General features: G+C 41.6%; 1 protein-coding gene across 1 annotated transcript in view; it reads left to right on the forward strand.

Annotated features, from left to right (window-relative positions):
* B3GALT1 (beta-1,3-galactosyltransferase 1) overlaps nucleotides 1–11,832 on the forward strand; it is a 45,190-nt gene extending 33,358 nt beyond the window's left edge. The window contains exon 2 of the mRNA XM_065927888.1: nucleotides 9,867–11,832. Coding sequence (XP_065783960.1) covers nucleotides 10,096–11,076 — 981 coding nt within the window. The 5' untranslated portion in view covers nucleotides 9,867–10,095 and the 3' untranslated portion in view covers nucleotides 11,077–11,832. The remainder of the gene's footprint in view (nucleotides 1–9,866) is intronic.
* Nucleotides 11,833–12,358: the final 526 nt, after the last annotated feature.

Raw genomic sequence — 12,358 nt, forward strand, 5'->3', positions numbered from 1 at the left:
TTTTCCCTACTTTCTTTAAGACTGAGTTTTGCAATAAGGAGCTCATAATATGAGGCACAGTCAGCTCCGGGTCTTGTTTTGACCAACTGTATAAACCTTCTCCATCTTTCCATTAGGTTCTATTAAAAACCTTGACAACCCAATAAAGAAAAAAATCATGAATTTTGTATTGACTTTGTCTTAAGCATCTGTAAAAGAATCATGGCATAGTCATTTCAGCCTATCTTAGTGTACATAGAATATTAATTATGGCTATGTAAATGCTACTCAAAGGGCTAGTTAAATCTGGTAGATTTTTCATATTCTCAAGTCCTATTTGAGAACATTTAATTCTATCTCACATTAGTGCCAAGAGTAATGACATAATGACATTCCCTCCAACTTGCAAACTTCCTCTCCCCCTCTTTTCTTTTCAAAAGTGCAAGACCTTTTTAATATAGGTGTTATAAAATGACATTGAAACTTCTTATGAAAAGAATCCTCTAGAAGTACCAAGCTTTTGGGAGCAACAGCCAAGTAAGAAAATTGGTTTTGCACCACATACTCAAGATGCATTGACCTATCATTGCTCAGGAAACCTTTTCTAGGTAGCCCTCTCAGGATTTGTTTTTATCATGTTTATATTAACAGTGATAATACTTTTAATTCATGTAGCAGTCTTCAGCTTACAAATTACTTTCAAATAATTTTTGAAATTTGATCCTTACACTGACCCTGAAAAGAATGTCCAGATATCATCATTCTCACTTAACAGATGAGGAAACAAGGCAGAGAGATGCACTGAGTTCAGAACCAATGACTAAAACCTGGGAGTTGAATCCAGTACCTCTAATGCCATAAGATTGACTGCCTGAAGAATAATCTCCATTGACAGCATCCACATGAAATTATTTGGGGCTATTATGTTTTCCAGTTAAGTGATATGGTATAAAGGGGCATTCAATTTAGAAAAGGGGGAAAAGGAAAATAAAAATTGCAAATTCTCATCCACATATTGTCAGTGGCTATGGTACTTATATCACTCTTTGAAACATGACCTAAAATAATATTGTCTCTCTGTCATGAGCTATCTAAGAAATATCGCTCCTTAGACTTTGTAAATTTTAGATGGCAATACACTAACATCTTTCTAGCGTCTAAAAATACCCATTTTTGTCAGCTTCCCCCCAAAATAATGGGCCAAGTGAAAACTCTTTTTGGTATCACATAGCTCATCATTTTTTAAATTCTCCCAGCTGCTGTTTATATTAGCAGGATGTCTTTCCTCGTGTGCTCTTCCAAATCTGTAATAAAACATCCTGGCGTTTCCTCTCCCAGTAGAGATGCCCTATCTGAGGCCCAACCGCATTACCGGCCTCCCAGGCTCCTGTGATTAAATAAGTGATCGCTCTGCCCATCTTTAAAAATGTGTCTCATATGAGGCAGTCGAGACAGAATATCCATCACTGCAAAGGAAGCCAAGCATTTATTTAAAATAATGAGATATCCTCATTTTCATTTTTCCCTGAGAGGATTGTAGCAATGTTTAAAATTTTCCTGAATTCTAGAACTAGGGCAACACATTGACTTGAAGAAAGCTATAATCTTCCTTTCTAATTTGAAGTGTACTTTCTCTGCAGTGAAATAGAGTGTAGCTTTCAGAATAGCAAGAGCCCTAAGCCCACACAAAAGCACCCTCATCCCAAGCACTCCTCTTTCAAGCTGGCCCCATTCTTCTCAATGCAGGGATTTATAAAGGCCCTTTGCAATAAATTTCAAGGTATATTGAACTGAAGAAAGAAAGGTTCAAATAATTTCTTCCAGATTTGAGAGGGAAATGATTTCAACCGCCAAGTCATGACGAATATTACCTTTTGCTTTCTGGCACATCCTCGTTGCAAATGATCTGTTGGCTAAGTTCAATTATGGGGTCTCCTTGAAAGGCTTCATAATTAAATGTTTTTTTTTTTTTTTAAGGAGCAAATTAGCTCTTTGTCTTTCTGAGGCAGAAGAGTCAGAACAGTTACAGTTACTACGAGCATTCAGGGATTTCAACGTGTGTGGCTATGCTGCCTTCCACGGCCAAGGAGGCTTACTTGAGAGAAAAGGCTGGGAGAGAAAGCCAGCCCTCTGTGATTTGGAGAGATAATAAGTTAGCAAGCTGTATAACATAATGGTTTATGAAATTCTGCCTTCAAGGACCATTATCTGGTGTTAATAGTGCTTTATTTCTTCCTCTCCTGTGCTTATTTAGGGCATAATTATAAGAATGAGAGGAAGGGAGGGAGTCTGGCGTCAAGATAACCATTCGCTAAATTAATGCAGCTGAGTCGACTCTGGCTTTTGGGGCTCGTTTATCAATTAGTTCTGTTGCGGTCTGAATTCTTGAATTTCCCCACAGAGTGAAGATTCTTTGATTTCACTGATTTACTGGCTATGAGCAAAGTTATCTGAAATCAAAACACTTTTCAGAACGAATCTCTTACCTACTCACTACCGTGATGCATTGTACAGCCAGGTACACATCCACTTCAAGAGCATTTTATAAGCACTAGTATTTAGCCTTCTCTCTCTCTCTCTCTCTGAATTTGTCTTGTTTTCATTCCTCTATTTTAACTGGTTAAAAATGGGCTTTTTTTCTTTTCAACTGGCTTATCTTTCTGCACCATGAATTTAAAGTTACTATGCAGATTTTAACATTAAGACCATTTTTGTACTCCTCCATGGCCTCTAAATATTCAAAATTTGTTCTGAAGAATAAACATGCTGGTAATTTGAAGTGACACTGGAGAATTGTCCTTATTCTCTAGAAACCAAATCAGTATTTTAAGAACTGTTGGCCCCCAAGCTTTTGGAAAATTCGCCACAGCCCTGACTTAGCTTTCTCAACTAATTAGTTTTTAAGGAAGGTTCCAGGGGAAGAGAAGTGGCAGGAACAAAAGGCTGCTTAAGTAAAAAAAAACAAATTGTGTCATATTCTTCACGTGGTCTTAAAATATAATCTGAACTAGCTTTTGTTTCTAATGTAAAAGCAAACCAAAGTTTGTGTCCCATTACACATTCATGTTTCATCCTCCTTTGAATGCTGTAACAGTTACAAATCGTTCATCCTTTCAAAGTTAATTTACCAAAACCCAAGAATTTCTGTGCTTAAACAAAGAAAATAAAATGTGTGGAGTAGTGAATTCTTGTGGAGCAAAATATTTCATTTTGTTGCTACTCAGGAAAGTAGTTATGAATGGAATTATGTCTCTCCAAACAGATCCACTGAAGTCCTAGCCCCAGTGCCTCAGAAGGTGACCTTGTTTGGAAACAGAGTTTTTAAATGAAGTCATGAGGGTGAGCCCTAATTTAATATGACTAGTGTCCTTATAAAGGGGCTTCCCCGATGACTCAGTGGGTAAAGAATCCACCTGCAATGCAGGAGACACAAGTTCAATCCCTGGGTCAGGAAGATCCCCTGCAGGAGGAAATGCCAACCAACTCCAGTGCCCTTGCCTGGAAAATCTCATGGACAGAGGAGCCTGGTGGGCTACAGTCCAAAGGGTTGCAAAGAGGAGGGCATGACTGAGTATGAGCACAGACAGTCTTTATAAAAAGGAGAAATTTGGACAGAGACACAAACAAGCAGAACGCCAAGGGAAGATGAAGGCAAAGATCTGGGTGATGCATTTACAGCCCTGGTTTACCGAAGATGGCCAACAGTGTGCCCAAAGCTAGGAGAAAGGCATGGGACAGATTTTCCCTCAGAGCCCTTGGAAGAAGTGAACCCAGCCCACATCTGTTCAGACTTCCAGCCTTTAGGACTATGAAGCAATAAACTTAACTCATTTAAGTTCCCACTCTGTGTTTCTTAGTCACAGAATCCCTGGCCAATGAATACAGTAGCTAAGCTACATCTCTAGGCATGTAGGATATTTGCAAGAGTGTGTGGAAAGGCCATAGCTGAGAAACATGAAGTCAAGAAAACCCCAAAACCAAGAGAAGGGCAGAGGTCAAAAACCAAAAAGATGCTCCTAAGAAAGCATTTATCCCAAAGAGCCAAGTAAAGAAACAAAAACTTAGTAAAAGACTCAAGAACTAAATCAGAAATACTTGAGACCTTCTATTCTCAACTCCAGCGTCCCCCTCTTAGAGACGGACCAATTTAACTAAAGTAGCCCCATGCCCTTCTAGCTCGGCTCAGTCTCCATCCCCCGTCGCTTCACTTTATTTTTATCACAGCATGTATCTCTATCTGAACGTATTTTTTCCTTCATTTATCATGTGTTTAATATCTGCCTTCGTCTCCTAGAAAGTAAGCTCTCCATCCATCTTAGCATCTTAGAAAACAGTGCCTGGCTTCAGCGGGTGTTCAGTGCATCTCTGCTGAGCCAGTGAAGGAGCTGTTATATTCCTTAAGACAGAGAACATGGAAGTAGGCCATTTCCTGGGGCCCCCTTACCCACGGGTGTAGGGCAGCTAGAATAATTGTGAAGCCAACCCAGTGGTAACTGAGCTTTAGGAAGTCAGAGTTGACCTGTGCCTGCTTGAACTATGATGGAGAACATGAACTTGGCACCCAAACTATGCATAGGTCACCCAAGGGACACTACCCACTTGTTATTAGGACTGACCTCTGGCTATACAACAGACCTTTTCACAAATTCAGGGACTTAAAAAAAATAAGTTATTCACAATAACAGACTATCCAAGATGCAATTTCTAGGAGAAACATGTACCTCTCAAGTGGAAAACTCTGCCCCATTAACTTCCTAAAACGTGAAGGTGGATGGTTACAGAAATTCTGTGAATGAAGGTAACCTGTGATACAGAAAGGCCCTGGGGTGGGGGTGGGTGGGAATCTTTTAAATATTCTAGTTAAATGTTTCTACATGGAGGGATCTGCATTTAATGGATGACACGTTAATGTGTAGTCAGTCCTTGTAGTGTGTGTGAGTCGCTCAGTCATGTCCAACTCTTTGCGACCCCATGGACTGTAGCCCGCCAGGCTCCTCTATCCATGGGATTTTCCAGGCAAGAATACTGGAGTGGCTGGCTGTTCCCTTCTCCAGGGGATCTTCCCGACCCAGGGATTGAATCCAGGTCTCCTGCATTGCAGGCAGATCCTTTACCATCTGAGCCACGAGGGAGGGATGCTTAAAAGGAGTAATAAATATTATATGTGCCACTTTCTATTTTACTGATACATTAAGTTATCTGTTAAACAGAGATTTGTTTTATTTTGTTTTGTTTCAATTTTGTAAAACTGAAGGAACTCTCTGGAGGATTCTGCTGTGTGCCACTCACTCCCTCCCCAGAACTGTTAAGCTGATGAATTTTCTTAACTTTTCAGTGGACTTTCAGCCTTGAGTTTTCCAGGAAGAAAATAGAGTTCTCTAGCAGGAAAATCCGTACAGTGTAGTCACTAAAGGAAAAAACTGACAGCAATCCTATATATTTAGAAGACTCAATCAATACATGTGCCTGGATCATAAATCCTGAACCCATGGACTGACGGAATCCCCTCGCCCCATTGGAACGTGTTGTTTGTATCCTAATATCATCTGCTTGCGTAGCATTCTCTCCCTAGAAATTCAATACCTATAATGGATTTGGAAGTAAAGCAGATGCTATTTTTGCCCTTATTTTATACCCAAGGCCACTGAGACACAGAAAACCACAGGGCAAGTTACTCAAGGAGTAAAACAAGAGCATCTGGCCCGTTACCAACAACTTCATCCAACATACAGGAAATTACCCTTTAGAGTTCAATGCACCAGGCTACTTTCTCCTCTCTTTACTTATATTACTATTTCTGGTCCAGAGGCATATCTCTGTGCTTGCTCGACCACCATGGAAATCTGTTTGGTTGTGAGCAAAAAGGACATTTTTGAGCACCCTTTGCTGTGGGTCTGTAGTATCCTTGGCTACTCCTTAGATTCTGGCTGGTTTCTTTTCCCATTTCAAAGCCTCTCTTTTATGGGGGGCTGAGATGGAGCACTGTGCCTACTTCTGTTCTTGTCTGAAAAAAAAAAAACAGTCAATAGAAAGAGTGATTCTTTCAGTGTGAGTGTATTTTGCAGGACTTGAGAGAAAAGAAACTGCAGTATTTCTGAACCTCTTCAACATCTACAGCTGGTACCCCTACCCGCAGCATCTTCACCTTTAATCTGCTCTTTGCACATCAGCATTTTTTGGTTGATCAGGATCCCCACAGACCTGGTGTGGTGTGGTGTGTAGCAAACCAAAATGAACTAAAAAAAAAAAATTCAAGCGATGGGCACACATCTAAGAAAATAAACCTGTGTCTCTGGGAGGACAGCAGCCTGCTCCCTTCCGCCCTGGGCTTTCCCGTGCCAAGGGTTTTGCCTGTTGTCCTAACAGGCCTTAGGAAGCTTGGGGAGACTATTTACCTGGTCACTCACCTGATGTGTGGTCTTGAACAAGCTACTTAGCCTCTCTGAGTTGCCACATTCTCATCTGTAAAATGGAGAAAATACCTCTCTTGGAACCCTGTGAGGAGCAAAGCTCTATGGAATCCATGGCATCAGATACAGCACATAGCATAGTACCTGCTGCAGTGAGCTGTGCTTAGCCGCTCAGTCATGTCCAGCTCTTTGCAACGCTCTGGACTGTAGCCCACCAGGCTCCTCTGACTATTGAAGTGGATTGTCATGCCCTCCTCCAGGGGATCTTCCCAACCCAGGGATTGAACCCAGGTCTCCCACATGGCAGGTGGATTCTTTACCATCTGAGCCAGCAGGAAAGCCCACGAATACTGAAGTGGGTAGCCTAACTCTTCTCCAGGGGATCTACCTGACCGAGGAATCAAACTGGGGTCTCCTACACTGCAGGCTGAGCTACCACGGAAGACCAAAGTAAGTGAATTGTTAGTCGCTGAGTCGAGTCTGCCTCTTTGCAACCCCCTGGCTCCTCCGTCTGTGGAATTCTCCAGGCAAGAATACTGGAGTGGGTAGCTGTTCCCTTCTCCAGGGGATCTTCCTGACCCAGGAATCAAACCCAGGTCTCCCACATTGTGGGCAGATTCTTTACCATCTTGAGAAGCCACCAGAGAGGCCCCTGGTGCACTATATACATTTTTAAATGAGACCTACAATAGCAGTGGTAAGAAGGGTCATGTTTGTTAGCTGAACAGGGAAGAATGCTCCTTCTTCTATGAAAATGTTTGTGAACACATGTACTCGCTTCATGCTCTCACCTATCCCTCTTCTGTTTCTCCCTCTGTTAGCTCTTTTTAAATTGCTCAGGTCCCTATATTTATGGAGTCTCTTCTGCTAGAAAATCTTACCAGAAAATTACCAGATAAAATGAATTTTCACTTTTTCTTCTGGGGCATAGAACTATGGGAGATAGATATCCTTTATATGGAGGAACGGATTGCTCTTAAAAATCAGTGCACAGGATTTGGGGAAGATAAAAACCCTCCCTTACACCCTTTAGACTGCAAAGGTGGGTAACCAGCTACTCAGCTCAGAACAGTCTCCGAGTGCCGCTCACCATCTGCCCCCTGCCTGTCTCCGTGAGCACCACCTCCATCTCCGTGTCCTCTTGCTTCACAGTCCTGGCACATGACAGGCTCGCTCATTTTTTGACTTGGCGTATGCTATTCCCTCTCCCTAAAATGCCCAACCCTCATCCAGATAATTCCTAGATGTCCTTGAAGATTCAGCCTGGATAGCTTTACTGAGTTTTCCATGCCATTGTTCCCAAGGCAACCTCTTTGTTAAACTCCGGGAGTGGGTGGAGGAGTGGGATTCATTTTGCAGTATAAGGAGAATGGTGCCCTTTGGAGCAGAACTCTGCACAGTCTGCAGGGCCATCCCTCCCAGGGGTGGTCTCCCAGGCCCTGTCCATCAGCCCACCTGTCCTGTGTACGCCATTAGCCTTATGATGAAAATGTTTATCCCACTGTTCTAATCATTGACTTGAAGTCTTTCCTCCTGGATTATGAGTTCCTGGAGGCGGCATTTGGGTTCTATTTCTGTTTGTCCAGCATGTCACACACCCCATTCTTAACCCACCCCTCCACTGATAGCTTGATTAGTGACTCCAGAAGAGGCCTGGATAGAAGCCTATTCCAGCTGATGCTTTTGGGTAGTCCCTTAACAGCTCAATGATAGGTGGCTCACAGTTTAGTAGAAAAGTATGAAAGGTGACAAGGGCTTATATCATCATATATGTTGATAAAGGTAGGCTCTTAAGAATCAGATCCTAGGCTAGGACAATGGTGGAGAAAGTTTGGTTTCTAGTCCCATCTTGAGACTCACTCACATCCCTGTGGCATTCAAATGGAGGCAATGTCTGTATATCCCAAGGTGAGAAGTGTTTTACTAAATTCTCTATTGCTGATTTCTCTCACTTCCTTTGACTTACTGCTTAAAGTTTCAAAGCGTGTTGTACTTCTCACCCTTTTTTATCACCTTCAGTGAAACTTAGGGCAGAAATTCCCGCCAGAAGCCCAGGAATACTGGAGCCTATGTTCACAGAATAGCTTCATATGGGTTGGATGGAGGCTTGACTGTGCCTGGAGTCATGCTGCTTGAAGCCATTCTGATAGTCATTTAGTTAGAACCATAACTACACTGAGTTATTGCTGGCTTCATATGTATCATATACTCACAGCAGCACTTGGCTTAGACAAGAAGATGTGTATTACCTCCACTGTTGCTCATCAGGTCTTTTCATTTCATTATCACTATTGTGCTTGGAAAAATGATTTTCCGTCTACAGTCCCAGTTAAATTATTTCAATACAGTCTATATACATCTAAGAGCATAGTATTCTTCGAAGCAACTTTGGTGAAACTAATTTCCATTATTTGCTGTGTCTTCCAAGACACATTTTGCTCTAACCAAGAAGGAAGAGATGATTATTTACATGAATGGATGTTGTAACCTGGCATACATTTATAACTGACTTGATAGCAGCTGAAGATCTAGAAGGGATTAGGCTTCTGAAGGGCAACATTTTAATTTGAACACCAGTTAAAGAGTTCTGCCACATCTCCACTGAATTTGTGGCCCCCAGGTTCCATGTTCTCTCTTACGATACTCGCACCGTGTTTATAGGCAAGTGTAACTAAGTAAAAAAAATTACAAAGGAGACAGTATGATTTCACCAAGGAGACATAAGGGTGAATTGTTGAAAACCACAAAAAGCTGTACCATTTAAATCAGCTCCAAAGTGAATTTTGCTGACTCTAGAGGACACCAGGGCCATGGTCTCCATGCATGAGGAGTAACGATATTCTCCTCATGGAGTGTCATGGAAAACTGAGAATGAGGAAGTAATAATTGTGAGACCCAAAGTAAGGGGAAAGTGAGGAAAAGTTGGAAATGACTTCTAAAAGGCAAAGGAGATCATATCAGCAGAGATTTTCCTGTGGCAATTGATGCATTTTCAAGAATGGGGCTAGAGAAAGCAAGGAGATGTTGAGATTAACCTCATCAGATTGATTACTTCATCAGAGTCAAACAAACAATAACTTAGACTTGAGAAAATATGAGACTGTGTGTGAGTCTTTGCTGGTTGGAAGAAGACTTTATCATCAAAAAGTATTTAACTGCAAAGAAAGCTTCTTCTTCTTTGTGAAGAGGGAATCTTTTATGAAAATTATGAATATTCAGTTTCCTTCATGTTCATCTTTAGTTTATAATCTATAGTATATTTTCTAATACCACAGAGGTATGAATATCCATAAACACCTTTCATCAAGGAAAAAAAGGTAGAACGCTTGTGTCAGGAAGCTTTCAGTACTGATGGAAATGCATGCCTATGTTTATTTTGATCAGCATGGGTCATTCTTACAGTCTCATTATGTTTATCTGAGGATGTGAAATGACTAAATAAATCTGAATGACAACTGTACTTTATTGATTTTGCAGAGTTAAGAGGAAGATTGATGAGGCATGAACCCTTGCTTCAGGTTTGGAGGAAAGTAGACTGAATACAGAGATGCCAGACAGCCACGGAGACCCATGGACAGTCCTGCACTCACGCTGATCTGTCAAACTTTAAAATTTCCTAGTAATATGCAACCTTTGCCAAATGAAAAGAAACTAATGCCAAGAAGGCATACTCTTCAATACTGGGAATAGACGTGCTCTCAAGACAATGGCTTCGAAGGTCTCCTGTTTATACGTTTTGACCGTGGTGTGCTGGGCCAGCGCTCTCTGGTACTTGAGTGTAACTCGTCCTACTTCCTCCTACACCGGCTCCAAGCCATTCAGTCATCTGACAGTTGCAAGGAAAAACTTCACCTTTGGCAACATAAGAACTCGACCTATAAACCCCCATTCTTTTGAATTTCTGATAAATGAGCCCAACAAATGTGAGAAAAACATTCCTTTCCTCGTCATCCTCATCAGCACCACCCATAAAGAGTTCGATGCCCGCCAGGCGATCCGAGAGACCTGGGGGGACGAGAACAACTTCAAAGGGATCAAGATAGCCACCCTGTTCCTCCTGGGCAAGAACGCCGATCCTGTTCTCAACCAGATGGTGGAGCAGGAGAGCCAGATCTTTCACGACATCATCGTGGAGGACTTCATTGATTCCTACCATAACCTTACCCTCAAAACCTTGATGGGGATGAGATGGGTGGCCACTTTTTGTTCGAAAGCCAAGTATGTCATGAAAACAGACAGTGACATTTTTGTCAATATGGACAACCTTATTTACAAACTATTAAAACCCTCCACCAAGCCACGAAGAAGGTATTTTACTGGCTATGTCATCAACGGAGGGCCCATCCGAGATGTCCGCAGTAAGTGGTATATGCCCAGGGATTTGTACCCTGACAGCAACTACCCGCCCTTCTGCTCGGGGACCGGCTATATCTTTTCAGCTGATGTGGCTGAGCTCATTTACAAGACCTCACTCCACACCAGGCTGCTTCACCTGGAGGATGTGTATGTGGGACTGTGTCTTCGAAAGCTGGGCATCCATCCTTTCCAGAACAGTGGCTTCAATCACTGGAAAATGGCCTACAGTTTGTGTAGGTACCGCCGAGTGATCACCGTGCATCAGATCTCTCCAGAGGAAATGCACAGAATCTGGAATGACATGTCAAGCAAGAAACATCTCAGATGTTAGGATTTTTACCAATGTAAATATGCGTTTCTTTTCTTTTTTAAGAGATGAGGCTTAGGGTGTAGGTATTTTACAGGTGTCCCCAAGGGAAACGAACTGGTGTAGGGGTTTTATAAAAAGTATTTTTCTTCCCAATCCTAGTTCCTTTTTTGAATCGCCAATTTCCACACGTTAAGCTCTGCTCATAGAAATAATACATGGGTTTACAAGGCCAGATTTCATTCTCAGGTCTTAAGGTACTGCATTTATCTCAAAAAGCAACTTCCTAACAAAGGCTAAGATTTACATACCGTGCGTCTGAGATTAAAAAAAAAACAAAAAAAACCTGGTTCTGGGAAACTGGAACTCATGGTAATGTTTTCATATTCGCTCTGCAAAAGTAAATAAGTAAATAACACTTTGTCAAAAACAATTCAGCAACAGTGCAGTCAGGGAGACACACTGGATGTGATGGTTCATACTGCGTGTGATGTTACATTGAATTTTTACATATATTGCTATGAAATGTGTACAGTATTTCCAGTTCCACCAAGAAATGAACTTAGTACTGGTAGGGAGGCTGCAGTTAAGTAAAAATGGAAATTTATACTTGAGAATCAACTATTCTCTCTGTTTGGAAGACAACTCTTCTTGCTCATCCAAGGATTAAACCTGGTCAGCAGGTGGAATGTATATAAAATGCTACTTAAAAAATAAATAGGAGATTTTTTTTTTTGCTCTTTCAGAAAAAACATTACCTGGTGCCTCCAAGGAGACTTTGCCAAATGTAATTTCACATGCTTCCCTCCATACAATGTCACTAAATACCTTTTTCCGTTTCTGGCTCAGACAGGCACATGTGTAGAAATAAGTCGGTAGGAGGCCAGAAGGATGGTAAATGACACAGAGGAAAAATTACAAATTTACATGCACATTATAATTAACATGAGCTTAGCACTGGTGTCAAATGCCCCTTCCGTACATTTGCAAAGCTCATGAAAAAATATTTGAGGAGGGAGCAATGTTACTGAAGGATTTAGGGCTACTGTTGATAGATGCAGTCTCTTTAACATTCGATGCATTCAAGTATCTCTAACAGTAATGCTGTTCAGGGGTATTCTGGAAGCTCTGTGATTGAGGATTGTGGGAAGGAAGGGTGGGGAAGCTTGAGTTCAGGTTCTGTGGCTGCCATCATGTGGATCATGTAAGCCTGCATCCTCACTTTGCTGTGCTCCGATATGCTCATTTATAAAAAGGCTGGAAAAAACACCTACCTCACAGGTGCTGTGAGAGCAGATTGCATTTG

The sequence above is a fragment of the Muntiacus reevesi genome, chromosome 3 (assembly GCF_963930625.1).
Source record: "Muntiacus reevesi chromosome 3, mMunRee1.1, whole genome shotgun sequence".
Taxonomy (NCBI): domain Eukaryota; kingdom Metazoa; phylum Chordata; class Mammalia; order Artiodactyla; family Cervidae; genus Muntiacus; species Muntiacus reevesi.